The sequence below is a fragment of the Bombus vancouverensis genome, chromosome 4 (genome assembly GCF_051014615.1).
Source record: "Bombus vancouverensis nearcticus chromosome 4, iyBomVanc1_principal, whole genome shotgun sequence".
In the NCBI taxonomy this organism is placed as follows: Eukaryota; Metazoa; Arthropoda; class Insecta; order Hymenoptera; family Apidae; genus Bombus; species Bombus vancouverensis.
This window is the reverse complement of record NC_134914.1, coordinates 9931538-9953764: the sequence shown is the minus strand read 5'-3', so window position 1 is coordinate 9953764 and position 22227 is coordinate 9931538. Positions and strand designations below refer to the sequence as shown.

The following is a 22227-nucleotide window of genomic DNA, read 5'->3' as shown; positions in this document are numbered from 1 at the left end:
TGTAGTATTTTTGGAACCCTTTTTGACAATGTAGTAGTTAAAAATTTCATATTTAAAAATAGATATGATATATGATTGCGAATGTAAAAGTTTCATTTTTATTTAAATTAAAGAATTTTTATTATATCATCTGAAAAAATTGGATTGGTTAAGTAACAATTGTACATATGTTACCGTACAACCACACACGGGTATAATTTTTCTTTTTGTCGATTGACTTTACCATAAACTTGATAGTTTTTATGAATCACCGTTGGGGGCCGCCACTGCACTCGATGTTTCTAGCAATTTAGATTTAAGGGTTTACGTACTTCAACGCGTACGCTAATTTCTAACCTAATATCAATGTCATTTGTGTAACTATTAAAGTATGTCCATCAGTATGTACTTTTCGAATGGTTTCTAAATCTTTTACGGTTTATTAACAGATCATGTAAAAGAATGAAATTACGTGATTCTGTTTACGTTAAAAGATAGCATATGAGTATTATAGTAAAATTGATCGTAATGATGTAACATTTAAAATGAAGTTTTTTGAAGGTAATAGAAAATTTAATAAATATCCAGGAAAGCATAAGTAACGTTTTTCAATAGCTATACATAATGTTTATATAATATGTAACGATCGTTAACTTTTCTGAAATATTTGATGACACAACGAAAAATAATTAAAGAATATATTAAAATAGAAAGTGAATGATTCCTGATCATCACTATGTGCGGAGACGCCCACATCAAAGAGCAATGGCAACTTTTGCAAAACCTTCGATCTACGGTAGAAGGTTTATTGGTCGATGGTGTTTTAAACGTATGGGATGTTTACGGTGGTTTAAATCGTCTTCACAATGTAATGGAAAGGATATTCAAACATGGCTGTCGAATATTTAATCGAAATGTAAGATTAAATCCTTTAACTTGTTTTTGCTTGACATGCATAGTTATTAATATGATATAATTTACTTGTATTTGTAATTATACTTGGCCATATTTTATTTTTGCCTCTTTATTGTTTAATACAATTAAATTTTTGATTGCAATGTAATATGAAATTGTACTATGTTATAATTGTTTGTTTACATTGACAGTGACATTGGTTTTTTTTTACTTTCATTGAAGATGTCATCTTCTTTTATATTTAGAATAATTTTACTATTTTTACTTATGGTCAATATATTTTTATATTATTTACATAGAGAAATACTTAATATAAACTTAATGTTGAAAAGAATTTAATAAAATTTATTATAAGGGAGAACCGGATTGTTGGATTTTTATTCAAGGATTAAATTGGCTGCAGCCCTCTGTAGCATTGTCACCTGTTGTTCCTGAAACAGAAGATTATCTTTCAAATTTACCAACTCGAATTGTCTCACACAAAGATATGTTATGGCTGTACAAGAGGTAATTACCAAAAGAAACATGTTGATTTAATCTATTAGTGTTTATATATATATCAGATACTTAAATTTACATAACATAATTTAATAATTATTATGACATAGTTTGGAAAGTCATTCTTTGTCACATAAGCTTCCATGGCTTTTGTCTGATAAGGAACATTTACTTTCTTGTTTTGAACCATGGGCATTTTTGTGTCAAGAAAACTTAGCTGAAGCCACACTCTTATGTTTAAGAGCAGTTGAAAGAAACCAACCTACATTGCTTACAGAAATTGATCCATCCTTGGTAAGTTGTCCAAAAACAATTTTATTTATTGTAATGTGTATATCATTGTATTTGTATGATTGATACACATTTTAATCTAATCGTTCACTTAGTATTTTTGTTTTTAGTTTTTACCTTGTTGGATTTCTCCTAAAACAAGTCCAAAGAGACATCGTCGATCTTCTTCATATCCAATTAATTTCTCAACAATAAATCTTAGTGTTGCAAGAGATAAAGTAATACATATTGAGAATTGTCAATTAGAATCATTAAAAATAGCTTCAGACAACAAAATTATGCAACATGATGATGTTAAATCTAATGAAAAATATGAAGATAAATCATTAGATTCTAAAGAAATTAATGATATACCTTTGAAAAGTTGGAGTAGTCTTTCAGTACTGACTAAAAATTGTACATCTGTAGAAAAAAGTGCTTCTGCATCTTCATCATGCGTTGCAAAGAGTAGTTCACATAAAAGTAATGATCCTCAAACATCTCCTGTTGAATTATCAAAAATAATTAATGTAAATTATGCCGAATTAAAACATTCAACATCAAATGTGGATAATAAACAACTTGTAAAGCCAAGGACTCCTGTAAGGAAAGTACAAAACAAAACTAAAGCGAAACAGAATCAAAGTATGAAGAAATCTAGCGAAGATTCTGATGTGTTAAATTCTGAGGATACATCAATAAATGCAGTAGAAGAATACCGGATTCCTTCTTTTATACCAAATGAAGGAAATCCAAATGCATATAACACAAATTCTACAGAAATTAGAATTTCTCAAACGCCAAGAAGAAAAACTTCTCTTTTATCAGGTTCAGCGCCTGAATTCACTAGTCCATGGAATTTAGAAATTGAGGGGCAAAAAGATATAAGAACAACAAAGAAGAGTTTCATGGAAGATGGAGGAAGCAGTGTTCAACCTATGGCAATAGGTTATTTTCCGCGTCCAACAGAAGGTCAAAGTTTAACAAATTTTTTAGCTTCTGCACAATTTTCTAGAGCAAATGCTGAATTGGACAGAGAAAACGCACATTTCAGTGTTTCCGAAGCAATGATAGCTGCCATAGAACAAGTAAAATGTAATAGGCAATGGCGTCTTATGGAAGAAGCAACTGAAGAAAGCGACGAAGAAATAAATAGCTTAAAACAGAGGATACGATTAAGACGGCGTCAGCGACAGGAAGAGCGGTACAAAGGAAGGACGTGGAATCGCGAACTACTGAGTGATGGCAAAACTGATACTACAACCACTGATCAAAGTGTTAGTCCATTATCAACTTCGTCTGATGCTCCCTCAGAAAATATATCTACAGATGACATAGAAGATTTAGAAGTGGATGACGAGCGAAATGCAGTAAAACTTAAAAATGCTGGAATTTCCATATCCATGGCATCTTTATATTCAGATGCAGATTTGTATCAATCATCCCCTGCACATGGAACAGAATCAACTTTAACTGAGAGTAGTATGTCCGCGGAAGGGGTAGCTTTGTCACTTCTTAGTAAATTTAGTGAGAAACAATTACCGAGAGCGAGTGAATTACAATGGCTGGTCTCTGAAAAGGATGTACCACAAAGATTGTTACCATTACCAAAAAGTTGGCCAATAAATCCAGATGATGCAGAAAATTCACAGTCAATTCCTCTGCGTGGAACAACAGAATGGGCTCCACCAAGACCTCAAATTATTTTTACATCACATCCTCCACCAGTGTATGTTTATGAATTTAGCAGATACATATATATAATTTCATTATTCACTTAAACATGATATTTTTTATACATAGGCGACGGACTCTTATAGCCAAACAGAATTACAGGTGCGCAGGATGTGGAATGAAGGTTGCAATAAAATATGCAAATAAATTTCGTTACTGTGAGTATTTAGGTAGATACTTCTGTACTGGATGCCATACCAATCAGGTAGCATTAATACCAGGAAAAATTTTAACTAAGTGGGATTTTAACAGGTATAACAATTAATAAGACAACATACATTTATAATTTATAAAATGATACTATATATTCATTTATTTGTCCATTTAGGTATTCTGTATCAAACTTTTCATATAGACTGTTGGATCAAATGACATCAGATCCATTATTTCAAATAAATGACTTAAATCCATCATTATATAGACGAATAAAACAATTAGCCAGAACAAGATTATTACGTTTACAATTATTTTTCTTTAAAGATTTTCTATTTACATGTCGATTTGCGACAAGGTATGCATTTCAAATATTTTTTCTTTTTTATTATGAAAAAGATAATATTCTGAAATTTGTGTTACTTCTTTTAGTGTTCAAGATATACTGAAGAAGGAACCAAATTATATAATAAGTGAACCCCATGTATATTCCATTCAAGATCTGATGCATGTTAAATATGGTATCTTGCCAATGAGATTGCAAGAATTAGTTGAAATGTGTAATATGCATATTATGGGCTGTGAGGTAGTGTTTTTTATAGTAAATATTTATATTTTTAATGAAAGCCGAGTTATGTATGTTATATATTTGTACTTTTAATAAGATCCAATCTTGTTTTTAGCTATGCCAAGCTAGGGGATTTGTATGTGAGCTATGTCGTTCCAAAGATGTCATATTTCCGTGGGAATTCACAAAAGTTAGTAGATGTGAAATGTGTGGTGCATGTTTTCATAATGAATGCAAGCAGAATTTTAATAAAGTAGATTGTCCACGCTGCATTCGTTTACATGATAGACAAATATCTAGAGAACAATTTTGACATACGGTAAGATTATCTTGTGTCATATTTTTAGATATAGGTATCGAATTAGTAATTTATAAATTTCATTTAAATTATTATTTGTAAAAAAAAGATATTCCCAAATTGTGCTTTGGTTTCTATTTATCATATTTAATACAAAATTGAAATTGTCAAGTAGCAACAAGTAAATTCAAACTACCAAAAATCTCCATTATATTATTAGTTACATAGATGTGTTAAAATGTAAAAGTTATATTTTAATTTAAAAAATTTAATATATTTGCAAATTTCACGAATTGAAACATTCTATTGCTTGAAACGCCTAAAGTATAGCATTTTATAAAAAAATTTACTTAATATAATTATGTGTACATTACAAATGTAGTAAAGACTGAGAAAATGTGATATTTAAAGTAATTGTAACTTTATTCTTGAAGTATTTTTTCTATTTATTTTTTTTTATATTATATAATTACTCATGCTGTAGTACGTATACTGTTACCAGTCAACACGAAAATAGCGATATATATAATTTATTTATAAGTTTTCGACTTAAATAATATAAATTATTTCAATGTGACAAAAGGTAGTGTAAATATTACGTATTTGCAAAATGTATTATTCTAAATATGTATTTATAGCTTGCTTTTATTTTTTTAACTATGAATTAATTTGATAGACGTTTAATATGATTAAAAATAAAATAAAAATAAATTATTACATGTTATAAATATTGATTATAAAGTGGTAATAATATTTTTAGTACAATGGTTTATAAAAATATTATCTTTATACTGAAAAAATATAATAGTCATAAATGCTGTACCTGGTTCCTATCATGATTGAAAGTATGCATTGTTTATTTATAAAAGTTGTTAATATGGTCGAAGTTTATAATAAAATATTAAAATCTAATAAGATGTTTTATTTTCCGGAAGTATTTGTAATATATGTATTACAAATAAGGTACAGAATAGGTGTGATATGCAATGCTCTTTCGTGTCCTACGTTTTGGGGATTATCTGATATTCCCTTACCACTTTCGTACTATATGTGACGTTATCGATTCAGTATATAGTACTGGTTTGAATTAAAACTAAATAAAGCTTTGTACGTACGAAATTATAAATAAAATATAGATCAGGTTATGAGACACGGAATCCCATTTAATGTCCGTCTATTCTGTATGTTTCATTGTCTTAATAAATTGTATTGGAAGATTATATACAAGAATGATATGTACAAAAAATGAAAAATCATTATTTTTTATTAAATTACATCTCGTTTACAATGGTTCACATACACACATCTTATAAAATAATAGGTAATACATTCACTGCTGGTACAAAAATATGATATTATGTACACCACCTAATGTCAATAAGTCTTACTATGTAGTATTTCTATATGATAAATTTTTATTATAAAAAGATCACTCTAAATTTGATTTAATAAGTGTTAAAAATATATACACATCGTTAATTGTGTTTACTATGTACAACTACCCTCCTGATCCAACATGTTCTAATTGATAGGCACATGCCTTGCATAAATATTGTTTATGAGAAAATCGTGATGAATTTGACTGTACCAAAGTTTTGAATACATATATATCACAGGTGGTATTTTGTAAAGAACATGCCTTACAGACACAACTAGTGACTATGAGTAAAATTCGAAAAATAGACCTCTTTGTTACACTTATAATATGTATGCAACTAACTAAAGTAGTGAAGAATACAATTTTATGTATAATAGCAAATAATGAGAAATTATTTCCTCTATAAACTACATATTTATATATATATACTGAAATTTATTAATTTCGTGCAATGTATCAATCGAAAATATCTAAATTTTTTAAATTCCTAAATTTCTTTATAAAGGAGGAAATAATCTCTTACTTTTGATAACGAGTGTAATGCGTAAAAATATATATTCGTCGGTATTTCATGTAACTATCCTTAGGAGCATACAATTTATTATCAGTCTATAAAGTGCAACAACAATGCATAACAATACGCCACTCTCCATAAAATATGAGTACTACTTAATTTTCTATTTACTGACATTTGAATATGTGTACCAACCAAATCTTTAGTAAGACATCATATAATAGCATTATATATAAATAAAAAAAAGGAGTAAAAGATTCATTTCAATCTTAACATGCTAAAAAACGGATTTAAAAATATTAATTTTTATCAGAATTTCAATGAAGTATAAAAGTGTGGCGCTAAAATAAATTTCTCAACAAAAAAAAAAAAAAAAAAAAAAAAGAAAAAAAAAAAAAAAAAAAAAAGAAAAAATTAACTTACAAATACTGAGATTGTAGATAGAAATTACTAATATTGTATAAATACTAATAATAATAAAAAAAAGAAAAAAATATAAAGGAGAGAAACCGTGTATTTACCGATTCTTTTGGACATGTTAAATTTATACTGAGCGTAATTTATTTGATTTTTTTATGGTGCATAGATAACTTGAAAATTTTCATATAGGAATTTCATTATTACATAAATTAGCAATCACTTTAATTTATAAGTTAATGCTCAGTGACCATCTCAATTTTTTTATAAATGTCATTACAGATTACCTAGCAATAATTAGGCAATCCTATATATTATTGGCAACTACACATCTTTACTTAAACTAATTATATATTTAAAGTATCTTTTAATGGCAGCGTTGCTACTTCAAAAAATATCCTAAAATAAAAATTATTTGTAAATTTCATTGTTATTTTAATCTCCATTTAGTTTTTCTAATTATATATTAGAGATATATATGAAGCATATTGATATACTTACTTGTGACTGTATTTGTTGTGTATAGTGGTGAGAGTTTCTTTATGTTTCCGATGTAGTCCATCTTCTTTAAGATTCCGATGTAACCCTTGGTTCATAATATTTACGATGTCTCGTATGTCATCAACACTATAACCGCTATAATATTTTAGAGTAGGAGTCCACCCTCCTAAATCTTTCATTTGTAATGCTAGGAGGAGTGCAGATGCAGCCATTTTACTATCGCTGAACATTATTGTCGAATAATCCATTAATGAGTATTCAAGAATATATCGAGCTAAAGTTAATGTCGGCATCGACACTTTTGCACACTGTTCGAAAACGACATAATTATAATTTGTTACATTATGATAAAAAAAAGTGTTATTAACGTAACTCACCCTAGCATATCGTCGAAGAAATCGATAAGAAAGTGGTATACCAAGATCAAAATCGACTACTTTCAATATGCTCATTTCCATTCTAATTAATTCTCTTTGTGTGTAAGCACCGTCACATATATACAAAAAATCTTCCACCATTGGAGGTATTCTTTCCTTTAAAATTATACAATTACAATAACAACGAGAACAATAATGAGAGACGTTAAGTTTGTTTAGAAATTAACCCTTTGCGGACAGGACGGTTCGAAGTCAACCGTACCATGAGGCCGGGCTGCTGCCACAATAGTCATTTAAAATTGCTAGCACACATTTCTGCTTAGACGCGATTTTCGTTCATAGCACTCCAAGATGTCAAATTCTAAACATATGTACACGCACAGTTTCTCCATAGGATAAATAAAATGACACACGTATGAGTCTTTTATATATACGCATATATGAGATACACGAGTTTCTCGACCATAGCGAAGCGTTTATGTGGGACACAGATATGAGTCTTTCGGCTTTATCAGTTGTTTTCGCCAACTGAATATATGAGTTCCTCAGCTAAACTGATGGTTTACGCAGAACGCATATATGCGGCGGTAGTCCACAAAGGGTTAAATAAAAATAATACAATTAATTTCAATACTAACATCATATTTACTTGCTATGAAAAGACTTGCTGCTCCCAATAATTGTAATGTTTCTTTTCCAACAATTACTTTCGTCAAGTATAGGTCAACTAGTTTCACAGCCAGATATAGAGTTTCATGATTGAGTTCAAAGGATTCTTGAACTTCTACCATCCAGTCAACTAATAAAGCTCTCATCCATCGTGAGAGGCATACTTGTTTTTCCATATAATCTCCAATTGAAAATAGATGTTCCCTTTCTTTTAAATAATCGAAAATATCCATGGCATAGTGAGAAACTTGAAATGGATCCAACCAATTTTCTACATCAAAATCCCATTGAACACCCTCAGGTAATGTTCTTTCAGGAACAGCATCCAGTTGATTCGTTACTAATTTTTCTTCAACTTCCGCAGGTACTTGGGGCTCACTTGGTTCATTTTTTTCATCTGTTTCCTCGATTTCTTCAGGCTGTTTTTAAATATTTATTTGAACACTTAAAATTCACATAAAAGTACACGATATAGGTAAAGATATATAATAACAAAAATTGCTTGCCTGTACATTGCTTTTTCTGAATTTCTTCGTACTGTCATCTCCAATATCATCTAATGCACTTACATACAAAGAACTGTCCTCTGATTTTTCTAAATCTAAACTACGTCTAACCTTTACAATTTTACTAGGTATTTCAACTTTTCCATCATCCTTTTTTACTGGTTTCACACGTGGCACTGGCTTTGGTTTCTGAGGTATTACCTCTGGCTTAGTCACAACTTTTTCAAGCGTTCTAATAGAACTTGTCTGTGTGAAGGGTTTTACTTGAGTAACAGCTGTCTTTTTTACTGTTTTCTTTGGTTCTTGTGTTTGATGTGTCCCCAATGTTTTTCCAATTGCCTTTAATTTTATATGTTCTATTATTATATTTCATGGGACTTTTATCAACAAAATATAAAAGGAGAAAAATGAAAGATTAAATAACATACATTAGTAATATTTCCCAGTGCAGATCTCTTTGTTGTCTTTTCTTTTGGTGGGGATGCTTCTGCTTTTCTTTTGACACGGGGATCTTTACCGAGAACAGGTGGCTTAACTAAAACATTGTTTAGTGCAGAATTTTGACTTCTCGTGGCTATTCTTTTTCTTGTATTTGTCACATTAGTACCACTTTGTTTATTTTGTATATTTAAAATTTTTGATGGAGCCATCCTTATAATTACTTAAGATTAAAATTCAGATTTTCCCCTATATAGGAATCAAGTATTAATATATTAAATTTAATGTATAATTTTACAGTAACAAAAATACAATCAACGACTATTTAAATCCATTATTAAATAAAAGATTTTAACTTTAAGTTTTAAATTAAAGTTTTTACTTAAAAATATCTAAATATAAATAAATATTACAGCAATATTTTTTAACGCAATATAAGACTTTCAATAGCAATATGTTAAATAAACGTGGACTAAATTATGAAGAAAGCAAAGCTCGATGATCAATAAATTCGATCGTTTATTTGTTCATTGGCACAATTTTATAGCACTCTGATCAATATCTAACCAGTTTATTAAAAAATTGGAATCACTTTCTGTTATAAATCGAGAAATTTTTCTACATTTCTTGTACCCAAATTTCGATTGTTGACTTAATTCATGAAACGGTCTATTCAGAATGAGAGAAAAGCGCGGGAATATACACCAAGAATACGTCGTTAGATGAGATACGAAAGCACAAGTTTTATCGTTTCAAAATTACGATACACAATCTTTAAAAGTAATGTCAAAGAAGAATGAAAATAAGTTTAATAAATTCATCATGACTGCTATAAAGACAGGCGATCGCAAAAACGGCCCAAAACTAGTAATTTGTATACACAAGGAAAATTGACTATTCACTTAAAAGGTTATTTTCTGACAATATATGAATTATTCTAACTTACTTGTAAGTATGAATTATGATTTAGTGTGTTCTGGTTTAATAATGTTTTTCATTTATCAAATTCTTATGCTACTAACAGATTGCTATGTGTCCATTTATCTCATGAGAGCAACTGAAGTTGACGCTGTTCAAATTATCACAGTTATTGTTAACTCTTCCTGTTATTGGACCACTTCGGTTTACGCCAGCCAATCAGAGACGAAATTAATCCGACCGCCACCTATCGACAAAATATACAATTCAATACTGTTCCGTTTATTCAAAACGTATACATCCGTTTTTTATACTTTATATAATCAATGGCTTATATTGTACAAGTATAATTTTAATTAATCTTTAATATAACGTGTGCATCACATTACTGAACTTTAAGTAGAAAAATATACCAATTGATTAACAATTTGGTATACTCAATTTATGATTGTCTATAATGTAAAACGAAACAATATGTATAAAAAATTGTCCATTACATATACATTAATATATATATACAGAACATTTATGTTTATCTTCCTCTTGTTTGTTCTGTTGAATACTACAATACATTTTTACTGCAAATAATTGGTCTCATGTGAATAGTTTGAACTTAATATTTGTAATAAATAATTAACCTTTGACCTGTATTTAATCGTTCGATTTAGAGTAAAACACTAGCATGCTTGAAACTTCGGGTAGATACATAAATTCTATTTGAGCAATTATAAAGAGTATTTCGTTTCTTTGATGTTCGCTAACCTAACTAAACATGGTTTTCGTTTGGATATTGTGAAAGTTTTGTCACATACCGAATATTTATCATATATTCTCTTCATACGTGTGTACCTTCGCGTGCCGTGCTCCGGATTTTCGTTTTTATTGGTCTTTGATTTTATGAACCAAAAGAATGCAAAGTGAACGTTTTATAGTTAAGTATATAACAGTGAACAACTGTTTTGCTTATTTGCCGGACACCTGGCTACGTAAATTGGAAACTAAGGTTGGTGCTTTGTTCTTATAATCAACTAGGAAACGTATAGATTGTGAAACATATATCACACATATAGTGGTAGATAGAATATCTGATACACCAATTGGAACTCAACGAGTCGATTTTGAATGCGGTAATATCCTATCGTCTCGCTAGATGTCGAGATTAATTTTTTCTTCGGTTAAGTGGATAAGAAAGTTCTCGTAGGCATTGAAGATATTTCGATGATTACAGATCTATATATTATTCATTAATCGTAATAGTTTTAAGTATTACCGCTTTATTACAAGTAATAATTTAAATTTTTATATTGATTTCGTAATAAATGATTTTGTTCATTTCTGTTACCATTATATGATAAAAGGAGAACATGTGCATACACAAAAAAGTTTTTCTAAAGTAATTATTTAAAAAGGTTAATTCCTTAAAATTTAAAGATCAGCCAATTTTTGGAAAAGTATTTGACACGTATTTTTTTGTATTTACTAATATATAGGTAAGGATAGAAAACGGTTCTCAAAATTAGGGAGGAAAAAAGGAATTTTTTTTAACACTTCAAAAACTATTGGATCTGAAAAATATTGTGTATTTTTTTAACAAAAAATTTAATTACACCAGCAGTTTTCTGCAAGCAAAAAATATAAACCTATGTAAAAATTATATTAGGAATCATTTATTTTTCTCATATTTTTCTTAAACATTGTTATTCTACCTTTGTTTAAAATTGTTAATATAAGCATTAAATCAAAGCAATGAAACATTTTATTCCGTCGTTTCAATAAAGTTAGGGTCGTAAAAATAGAGGCGGGTCAGAAGATATTTTAATGGTATACAATAAGTTGAAGAATTATATGACATTTCTAATTGCTAACGCAATACTTTCCTAAATAAATTTATGTTTAACTGATGGTAGAGATCGGCTGGTAAAATAAAATAGTCCGATTTGCGTTACCCGCTCTTATTGTAAGCAGTTATGCGGGTTTTTATACCTGTGTAATCTAAAATCAGTATTGTGAAAATCAGGCATTCAGAGTGCACTACGTCAGATATCTCTTAACTTTTTTTTACTTTTGTGACCTTTATACCTATCGGTTAGACGGTTTAAGTCGCATTACACTAAATTTGTTATCAGTTTATTAAATTTAATCCCAAAAAGTTATCCACGCCTATTGCCTGACATTCTTATACATTGTTTGATGCCGTTATTGGGTGTTATCGAATGAGGAATAGTAATTCCCTTCTGATTTTGCCTACTGCTACACAGGGTATATATAACTTCAAAATGATAAAAGGTAGACAACAGTTTAGGCAAAATTATGTGATTCCAAATGCATGATGTATATCTTCGCTTCAAAAATGCCCATTGCAGGCGTTGAAATATTTTAATTTTTAATAAAATATATGAATAAAATTTAAAGTTGAAGTAAATCAGTGGAACCTAAATAGAGATGAATTATTCTTCGACAAGATATAAATCGTTTCTTATAATATCAATTGTATCTTGTGAATTTAACTTCTTAGCTATTAGAGTAAATTATTATGAAAGATATAACAAATTTGACACGTTTCTGTTATAGGCTCTGCAATTGTATTAATATATAATCATCCTGTTTTTTTTTCTTTTTTTAATAATTCAATATCCTTTATTATAAATTATAGGAGAATGTAATTCAAATAATGCATAAGGATGAAACATATTACATGTCCTATAACGTAAGACCGAATCCCAGTGGAACACTGTGCCTTGGCACAATTTTTGCAAGAAGTTTGAACATTGAAGAAGGTGACGAAGTATTTGTATCCCTCTTGAAGGATGTTCCAATTTCAACAAAAATTAACGTTGCACCTCTCACTGCGCCTGATAGGGAAATTTTGGTATGTCCTATAAAATTTCAGGTAGCATTGTCGTATACTCGACTGGATATAAAATTGTATTACTTTTAGGAAATACAAATGGAAAAGGTGCAATCGACACTGTTAAGCCAAATTCACGTGGTAGCTGCTGGACAGCCAATCGTCGCGTGGGTTTCGAAACATACATCCATTACGCTAATCGTAGGCAAGTAATTAAAATTCCCTGTATAATGAGACACCCTATGTTCCCTACGACGATCGTTTATTACCAACAAAATTAGAACGCTACAACAAACAAAGATCAGATGGACATAATGTGAAAGAAGTTATAGTGTAAGAATTCATATCGTAATTAAAATGACTATTGTTCATAGGAATGGCCATTAAAAATAATTAAAGTTTGCTTAGTTACCAGCTGTGGTTAATTAAGGTTACAGAGTCGATAAGTCTTTATTATTTTGCGAATAGAAATATATACATATCTAGAGTCGTTCCTTTTTTACAGAATCGCTAGAGCCAGCAATGAAATACGGAAGGCTCGAGCAATTTTCCGAGGTTCACGTTTCTGATACAATAGCAAGTACAAAAAAGAACGAGTCAGACGAAAATTCCAAACAGTCGTCCAGTATGGCGAACAATCTGCTCTCCGCTCTCAAAAAATTCTTACCAAGCATAAACGATCGAAATTCAGAAGAAGACCGAGCAGCAAAGAATTACGAACTTTTGCAGAGTTTTCGCGATAGGAAAATACCGACGGTGTACCGTGTCTATCCGATGCCCAGTGTGGATGCAATCGAAGGAAATGAATACGACGAGATTGCGCGTTGCCCCTATCACGTGTTTATTCCAAGAATTCAAGCGCCAGAATTCTCACAAACAAACGATTTTGCTATCTGTCGTATAAAGAAGGTTCCAGAGGACAAGCAACACTTGAACATAACAAACACGAATTTTCTCCAGGAAGACGAATCCCCGGTTCCAAAGCTCTCTACGGAATTGATAACGAGGGTGTTTATATTGGAAGATTTATTAGAGAAATCCTCTACGTTGGACAGGAACCATTTTAACGTAAATTTTCGTCATAAAGGCGTATACGTTTCGACTAGTTTGAGAAGCAGTTTGAGCTTAAAAGTTGGCGCGAAAGTAAGTTTGTGTTTGGTAGATACATTTGAAACATCTTCACCATCTTCCATCGAGCTGTTCTCGTGGAGAAATTCTGTGTCTATGAGAGATTTCGAGAATTTCGTTAAAACGCATTCCTTTCATAAAGAATTGTTAATCAACGCACGTGCTGTTATCGATATGGATAATGGTTGTCGTTGTATAGTGAATATCTCACCGGAGAATTGTAAGTTTGCCATGATCACGGAGAACAATTTAGGAAACGTGAGGGTGCATGTGAGGGATGTTGAAGAGGAAAGTCAACTGAGAATATCTGAACACTTGGATCAAGAAACTCCTTTGCTAGGAAAGACATTCACGAGGTATTGTTTTTCTTCTCTGTATGCATTCAAATTATTAGCTTTTTCTTTTTACATTTGAAAATTATTCAAAATATACAGAATGGTTTATGAATTCATCACCACAATATTTAAGCTAATCTTGATAACTTAATAAAACGAAGGTTTCGAGTAAAATTTTATTGTCATTAAATGAAGAATTTATTGATGTAACAAATAATTTCAAAAGTATTATTTTTCTAACTAAAAAGAAATCGGAGTAATTTTTTAAATAGCAACATGTGTTTTGCTTTTATCTGTTGTTTGATAATTTTTCTTCTACTTCAAATATTGTTTGTTCTAGATACTTAAACAAAATTCTATCAGAATGCGAACTCGCGTTAGATCTTGGTCTAGGCTTAAAAACACAACTACCATTCGAATACGAGCCTGAAAACATCTTAATTTCTGGAGCAATTGGTTCAGGCAAAACCACTATCTGCAAGATACTTATAGAAAAATTACAGAATCCACCGTATTTTGTACATACTCACATGATGGATTGTAGATCTTTAAAAGGTAGATCTATAGATCTATAAGTAAACTGCGATCGTTTAGCCATTTATGGAAAATAGCTCATTTATGGAAAATTTGAAGGTGGAGAAATGAACAAAATACACATAATATTCAGAATATACGAAATAAAAAAATAAAACATATAATAAAATATTTAACCAATGAAATATATCTCTACTTAAAAGTTATTTCTTTGGTTATATTCATAAAGATATAAAATTGCATTCTCAATCTATTTATACAGGATGGTTGGTAACTGCTGGTACAAGCGGAAAGGGGGTGATTCTACGCGAAAAAAGAAATCGAAAATATAGAATAAAAATTTTTCGTTTGAGGCTTTGTTTTCGAGAAAATCGACTTTGAATTTTCGCCCGGTACGCCTGCACTTTATCACGTCTCGTTATAACGGATCTCACTGTAGATTTTTAAAAAAATTTAAAAAAAAGAATTAAAAAAAGAAAATTTTTATTCTATATTTTTGACTGCTTTTTTCGCGTATAATCACCCCCTTTCCGCTTGTACCACCAGTTACCAACCACCCTGTATATAATTATACATATAATATTATATTTAATCCTATTTCCTTAAAGAATTTCTCGATTTATGGGACTTGTTAATTTTTAGGAAAGAAGGCTGAAACGTTACAAAAAATTATTATGACCGCACTAACTGAATGTATTTATTATCAGCCTTCGGTATTATTTTTGGACGATTTAGAGTCCATTACTAGTGCGTCCCTGAATGACGAGGGGAACACTCCCGATAGCATAAACGCTGCTAGGTATTTCCGTCTAATTTGAAATAAAATTGTAAAAATTTATTCTTATTTTCTAATTTCTTGTTATCAGGATCACAGATATATTGATTGATACAGTGACACAATATCAAGAAAGTTGTCAAGTATCAGTAATTGCTACGTGTGCGAGTGTTAGCACGATAGGTCAAAAACTGAGACCGGCTAGGGGTTGTCACTTTTTTAGGACCGTTTTAGCTGTTCCTAATCTAGAGAAGGTATTTTATTTTGATTGTATATTATTTGTTAATTAGATATTCGGTTGCAATATAAGAAGACACAATGTGAGTCTCAAACATTTATAATTCATAATACGCTTATTTACAAGTGCATAAATTAATTAGAAATAGATCAATTATTAAGGGCCAAGTTAGTTAAAATGAAAGTTATCTAAATTAAGAGTTATAACTTGAGAAAGAGAGGAAGGAGAACGTGTACGTGGTGATCGAACTATGTATTAGAAAGTTATCGTGTTTAAATAACTCAGATCGTGATCAGTGTTTCCGTTTGGGATATAACGTATACTCTCTAATTAGGCGGATAGAATCGATATTTTGCAATTAATGCTTGGGGACAAGTTGTACGTGCCTGGAGACGTGAATTGGGATTACTATGGAAACAAGACCGAGGGATGGATGGTTCAGGATCTCGTGGATATGGCTGAGAAAGCTGCATTTGCCGCTTGGAAGCGTCACGGTACTACAGTTACCTTCGTTTAAAACAAATATTACATTAAGATATTATATCATTTTCATTTTTATCGTTTATTAATTTATCTAACATCAAACAATTCTTTTTTATCGTAATGAACATATAATTAGTATGTACTCGTATAATGACCAACTATTGTACATTCTATTGTATATTATTATTTTATTGTTATGAGATGATAGAATTGGTTTTAAATAATTGATACTCATGGAAAATAAAAATTATAGATAATTTCATCTGTAAGATTGGAAGAAATTATGGCATAATTTTTAATATAAATATTTATAATGTTAATTTTTACACAAAAGGTACAAAGTTACAAGTTTTCTAATGTTTTGTGCGAAGTAAGAATAACTAGTACCATTTCTGATCATAAGATAAATATTTGTAATGTTGATTTTTACACAAAAGGTACGGTCAAGCCTCCAGTCGAGATCGCAGAAGAGGATGTAGCGGTCGCCCTGAAGAATTGCACGCCGATATCTTTGCAAGGTGTACAATTGTACAAAGGGGCGGGCCACGTTTGGTCCGATATTGGCGGTCTGGCTGAAGTGAAAAGATCTCTCGTAGAGATTCTGCAGTGGCCATTAAAATATCCTGAAATATTCAAGAATGCCCCGATTAAGTTGCAAAATGGGGTTTTATTGTACGGCATGCCTGGCACGGGAAAAACGATGCTCGCCAAAGCGATTGCCAACGAATGCGGTGTTAATTTAATCAGTGTTAAAGTACGAACAAATACATTTTTACTTTCTTCTCTATTTTTCCTTTTATTCAACTTAGCAATTTAATTATTACATATATAAATGTGTATTGCAGGGTCCAGAATTATTATCAAAATATGTTGGTGTTAGCGAGGAGTCTGTTAGAAACGTATTCGAAAGGTAAGAGTTTTTAACTGTATTATGTTCTTTCAGTCAATTTTGACCTAATTTTCGAACGTTAAAAAATATTTTAAGTCAAAAAAAAAAAAAAATGAGAAAAACTCTTATCTGCAAATATGCGTGATTTCTCGTTTCAAGATTAACGATAAAAATTGGTGAAATTTACAGAGCGCTTCGTGCCAAACCGTGTGTATTATTTTTCGATGAATTTGACAGTCTTGCTCCAAGGTAAATTTATTTATTTTTTACTAATGTTCGTTTATGGACCGTTTTAAACTACACCATTTATTACCGAACTTATTTCAGACGAGGTCACGATAGTACTGGCGTTACTGACAGAGTGGTGAACCAATTATTAACGCAAATGGATGGGGTAGAGGACAGAGAAGGTGTTGCAGTCGTGGCAGCGTCTTCAAGACCAGATTTATTGGATCCAGCACTGTTAAGACCTGGACGTCTCGATAAAGCTTTATATTGTCCACTTCCGAATGAGGCAGGTAGTTTTTGATTTTATCCTTATAATTCCAAATAAAAGTAATATATTCTAATAAATTCTAATAAGAATTCTATATTTTTATAACTCGAAATGAAAGTTTATATACAGAAAAAGATTCTATATAGGTACAATAAAATTATGTAATAGTTTCCCTGATAAGAATGTCAGTCGAATAAAATTATTTCTCGAATTACATAGGTGGACAGGGAGGAAATCTTAATTGCCCTGTGTAAAACACAAAATATAGATACGACGGGGTTAGATTTGAAAGAACTGGCAGTACTTACTTCAGGATTTACGGGTGCAGATTTAAATGCTGTGGTAACACAGGCCAGACTATCAGCTTTCGAAGATGCTGTTGCGAATGCTCCTGTAAGTATGTCTAAATTGATTTAGGACTACGTACAAAATATATATATGTACACCACATTAGCCACGTTACGTATAATAAAATGTCAGGCAACGAACCCTTTATCAACGAACCCCACTTAAACGCTAGCATGAATATAAGTTGCGCAATATGAAGGCAATGTTTAAGTAACGAAAACGAATTGTACATATTACGGACCAAAGAATTGTTCCTCTGTTCCTAACGATCGCGCCGTTTTGTTACACGGCCCGTTGTATCTCTCTTCTGTAATAATGAAAAGCATTTTAGCGCGACTCCGGCCGAGAATCATTTGTAGGGGGCTTCCGAAGTAAGATAGTGCGTAATGATGATAATATCGTTAGGTGTATACTCCTCTCCCACCCCTCTCTGCTTATGTCCTATGTATATAGAGTGTCGAGCTGGCTAGGTGGGTAGGTATGGTGCGATATAACTGAGGAAACGTAGACCAGGTTTATTAGCGCACGCTGCCGAGAGCACCAGCCATCCCCCATTTCGCTCCACTTCATCCTGGCCTACGCCTCACTGAACGTCGAGGGGGTTATTATCTTATGCGTTATAATGATACACGGTTTAGGGCCTGCAGCGGTCCTGTAAAATCGAAAGGCAGACACCACCCACACCCTCGGTTGCCACCTTGCTTCCAAGAGTTCGGATTTTGCGATTGAACCACGAGATCACTTTCTTCGATGCTTTATTAAAAATACAGCGACTTATGAGAGTAGTCTTCAGTTTAAGAATTACTACACTCGTTGCTATTGACGCTTATTCTGCGTCGATTCAATTCTAAAAGGACACTAATTCTAAATTACATTATTAACCTGATCTTCAATGCTTCTCCACTATCTCAAGCAGAAAAGTTATTTATACAACATATAGGTAATGTAATTTATATTTTTTATAGAACATATACCTCATGTCATATCAAATTTTCTCGTGAATAAAGTTCTCGACGTAATTTTCTTATTCTTGAGTTTCGTTCTATTTTGAATCATAAAACCTTCCTGACTTCAATCGTATCGCGAGTTTAAGGGACCACGGCGTATATGATATACATATTTTGGCATCATGCTATTATATATTTTAATAGTATTCGTGCGTTGTTAATACTAACTTAAATACCAGTATCCACGTACTTATAAGCGGTAAAGTAAACATAAAAAGTGAAGCGGTATACGTGTCAGTATTCGCGTTTCACGTGTAACGTGTAAGAGGTGTGAGTGTTGTGTGTCTAATACGCTGAAGGTGGTAGAGTCATTAATTAACTTCCTAGTGAGAAAACGAAGTTACGCCGGCACTTACCTACCGGAAGAACACGAATATCCAAACTGTACGTCTAATTAGCGAGCGAGTTTCCTGAGCGCGACACGTTTCGAGAGGAACGCGTCTTACTGATAAACGATAACGCATATAGGCAGACTTACAGGCCGTTTCTCGCTTAACCTACCAATTAATAGCCTTGTCTTCTTACCCTGACTTCAGGACGGAAAGATCGAAGCGGAGGACATTAAGGTTTCTCAGACGCATTTAATCGATTCCATCAAATCTACTCATCCTTCTTTATCCCGTGTCGAAAAGGAGAAATATAAAAGGATGTAAGTATTTCCTTAAACCGATCCATACGACTTAGCCGATTTTTAGAAGTGGGTCGAAACCTGATTTCTAGATCTGTGACAATGGATCGAATTCAAAATTTTGTGAAGCCTCGAAACTCTCGAAACCAGGAATGTTTATTTCTTTCCTTTTTTTCTAAAGAATATACATATCTTTTGCTAGGAATTAAAATCTTAATGATTCTTTTTTAGAAGATCAAATTGTTTAGTCAAAGCTTCCTGTATTCGAAAACACAAAACTTTCTGAATTTCGTGGGATTTTGAGGTTTCGAGTGTTTCATCCCTGGTAATTTTTATATTTTTTTTACCGCAGTTATGCCAAATTTGCGAAGAATGATAATTTCGTGGAAGATATGTTGCAAAATCAGAAAGCTACTTTGGCATGAACGCAAGATCAGGATGGATCTTCTTTTTGGTGTAATTAAGAATATATTTTCAATGTACAATGTTTCATTGTAAGAAATATGTTTATATCTTTATTCTTATACATTTATATTGATTACTTATACATTGAATTTTGCAAGAGTACAATCGACTTGTATAAAGTGATTTCCAATAAACCAAAGTTTAATAATTATTCATATTTTTATCTTATAACATAATAACTGTACGCTTATTACTGTTTCTTTCGTGTTTCGTGTTTTGTAACACAACATTTTAATAAGCCTTTAAACGATTTATGATTATATGATATTTTTTACTTGATCTATAAAGTACACTCGCAAAGTTACATTCTGGCACATTTTGTGTAATATATAATATACGTATAATATACATATAATATGCAATATATAACACAGTATAACATGAAGTATACGAGTGAAGACGGAGCCCTATTCTGTAACAATATTATCGAATTCTCCGTCAAGACAGACTGTGCTCGAACAATTCTGGCAAACCGAAATCGCCTGACGCAAAGAAGAACGCGTTCTAATTTTCGTTTTATCGCGTATATACGGTTCTGCAGATCCGCGAAGCCGTTCGCGTAGACGGGGGCCCAGTTTTCCTCGTTTAGCCGAGCATAAGCGTAATCCGGATGCCTGCGTCTCTCAAGAAACTCAGCCTCCGGCGGCGTCGTTGCACGCCATGCTGAAGCTTAACAGCACGGGCATAGCACGCCACGGAACTTTTCGTATTAATAATCGGTATAATAATTAGTATTTTCATGCGCGACTTAGCAGGAAGGATGTGGCCGCATGTAAGACAGAGAACGAGTTTCAGAAGTGAAACACAGTGAGAAGGAGAAAGAGAGAGAGAGAGAGATAGAGAGAGAGAGAGAGAGAGTGAGAGAGTGAGAGAGTGAGAACGAGGCTCTGGGAACTTCGGTGAATCTTGATTTTAAGTTCAGGCGAAGGAGGCGCATATTTCACCGCGCTAATGTCCCGCCAGATAAACTACAATATTAGCTGCCTTCGCCCGTGATTTAATTTAACTTTGCCCCGGTGCGACATCCGCCTCTAGCTTTCAGCTGCCTCCTACTTCAGCCTGGTTAACCAGCATCTACCCCACGACCACCCAACCCTCTCTACGTCGACATGTGTTTATAGTTTTGCGAGGCTGGGATAAGCGGATTCCAAAGAAATTACGCGCTCGTTGAAATAACGTCGGGAATCTTCGTTTCCGGTTCCGATTTGTTCGCTAGTCTCTCGACGAGTTCCTTTCATAGGTGTGTATGTTTTATTGGAAGGAAAATGGAAATAAAATTATATCGTTATACAGTTATATCGTTGCAAATACAGTATTTCAATTCGAATAAGTTCATTGGAAAAAGCAAAGAACTATTTAAAAACTTACAAAAGAATTATTTATACACGCACATTAAACGCGTAATGTTGACAAAAAAGATAGATCCTACGAAATATCTGAAGGTCAAGTATTTAAGAAAGATCTCTTTTTGACATTCTAACACGGGACTGAGTTATTTTCTGGCACTTTTGAAATACGTGTGTGACAATAAGTACCACTTTCAGCCATTAGCTTCCCATTAATTTATACATTTTATCAACATTCACGAACTGTTACTACAAATTGACAGAAATATCTGGATATGTACGAGCGGCTAGTGTATTACGAAAAGAAAAACTTTTCTATCGACTTTTCATCGCTGCCACTGCTACTTAAATAACAAAATTAAAAAACTAAGCGTCTCAGTTAAAGTCCAAGTGAAAGGCGTTTCCGGTGGTGAGTTTTCCGCAACCATCAGAAGCCATTACGCAACACATAGTACCGGTGAACGCGGAGGCAAACAAACTTGCACTCGCGATTATTCCGCGAAGAATTAGGATGGCATTCAGTCCTCTTGGAAATCATGACGGCATTGTCGCGTGTCCTTCGAACTGGCTGGGT

The 22227-nt window shown here is 32.1% G+C and overlaps 3 protein-coding genes across 6 annotated transcripts; 2 read left to right on the top strand and 1 right to left on the bottom strand.

Moving 5' to 3' along the window:
* The first annotated feature begins 122 nt into the window (after positions 1-122).
* On the top strand, positions 123-6715 carry Rubicon (run domain Beclin-1-interacting and cysteine-rich domain-containing protein rubicon). 3 transcript variants are annotated; one of them, XM_033333973.2, is made up of 9 exons: positions 127-540; positions 690-895; positions 1250-1401; positions 1503-1686; positions 1794-3391; positions 3466-3648; positions 3725-3907; positions 3982-4135; positions 4233-6652. In XM_033333973.2, exons 2-9 carry the CDS (start codon positions 716-718, stop codon positions 4428-4430), a joined length of 2832 nt encoding a protein of 943 aa, XP_033189864.1. In that variant the 5' UTR covers positions 127-540; positions 690-715; the 3' UTR covers positions 4431-6652. The 3 variants fall into 3 exon arrangements, with proteins under 3 accessions (XP_033189865.1, XP_033189864.1, XP_076474327.1); XM_033333974.2 differs by having other exon boundaries at positions 123-895; positions 4215-4328; XM_076618212.1 differs by lacking the exon at positions 127-540 and having other exon boundaries at positions 770-895; positions 1281-1401; positions 4233-6715.
* An 18-nt stretch (positions 6716-6733) lies between these two features.
* CycB3 (cyclin B3) lies at positions 6734-11085 on the bottom strand. The gene is made up of 8 exons (XM_033333975.2): positions 10946-11085; positions 10162-10380; positions 9206-9464; positions 8778-9116; positions 8241-8690; positions 7603-7758; positions 7226-7533; positions 6734-7123 (listed from the first exon to the last, which is right to left on the bottom strand). Exons 3-8 carry the CDS (start codon positions 9425-9427, stop codon positions 7072-7074), a joined length of 1527 nt encoding a protein of 508 aa, XP_033189866.1. The 5' UTR covers positions 9428-9464; positions 10162-10380; positions 10946-11085; the 3' UTR covers positions 6734-7071.
* Positions 11000-20458, top strand: Pex1 (peroxisomal biogenesis factor 1). Of its 2 annotated transcripts, XM_033333972.2 has the most exons (15): positions 11000-11136; positions 12787-13002; positions 13072-13186; positions 13487-14465; positions 14785-14999; positions 15621-15777; positions 15845-16007; positions 16326-16485; positions 16912-17228; positions 17320-17384; positions 17553-17612; positions 17691-17877; positions 18079-18252; positions 19751-19863; positions 20195-20458. In XM_033333972.2, the coding sequence occupies exons 1-15, from the start codon at positions 11044-11046 to the stop codon at positions 20265-20267; spliced, it is 3087 nt and encodes a 1028-aa protein (XP_033189863.2). In that variant the 5' UTR covers positions 11000-11043; the 3' UTR covers positions 20268-20458. The 2 variants fall into 2 exon arrangements, with proteins under 2 accessions (XP_033189863.2, XP_076474326.1); XM_076618211.1 differs by lacking the exons at positions 19751-19863; positions 20195-20458 and having other exon boundaries at positions 17691-17881; positions 18079-18240.
* Positions 20459-22227: the final 1769 nt, after the last annotated feature.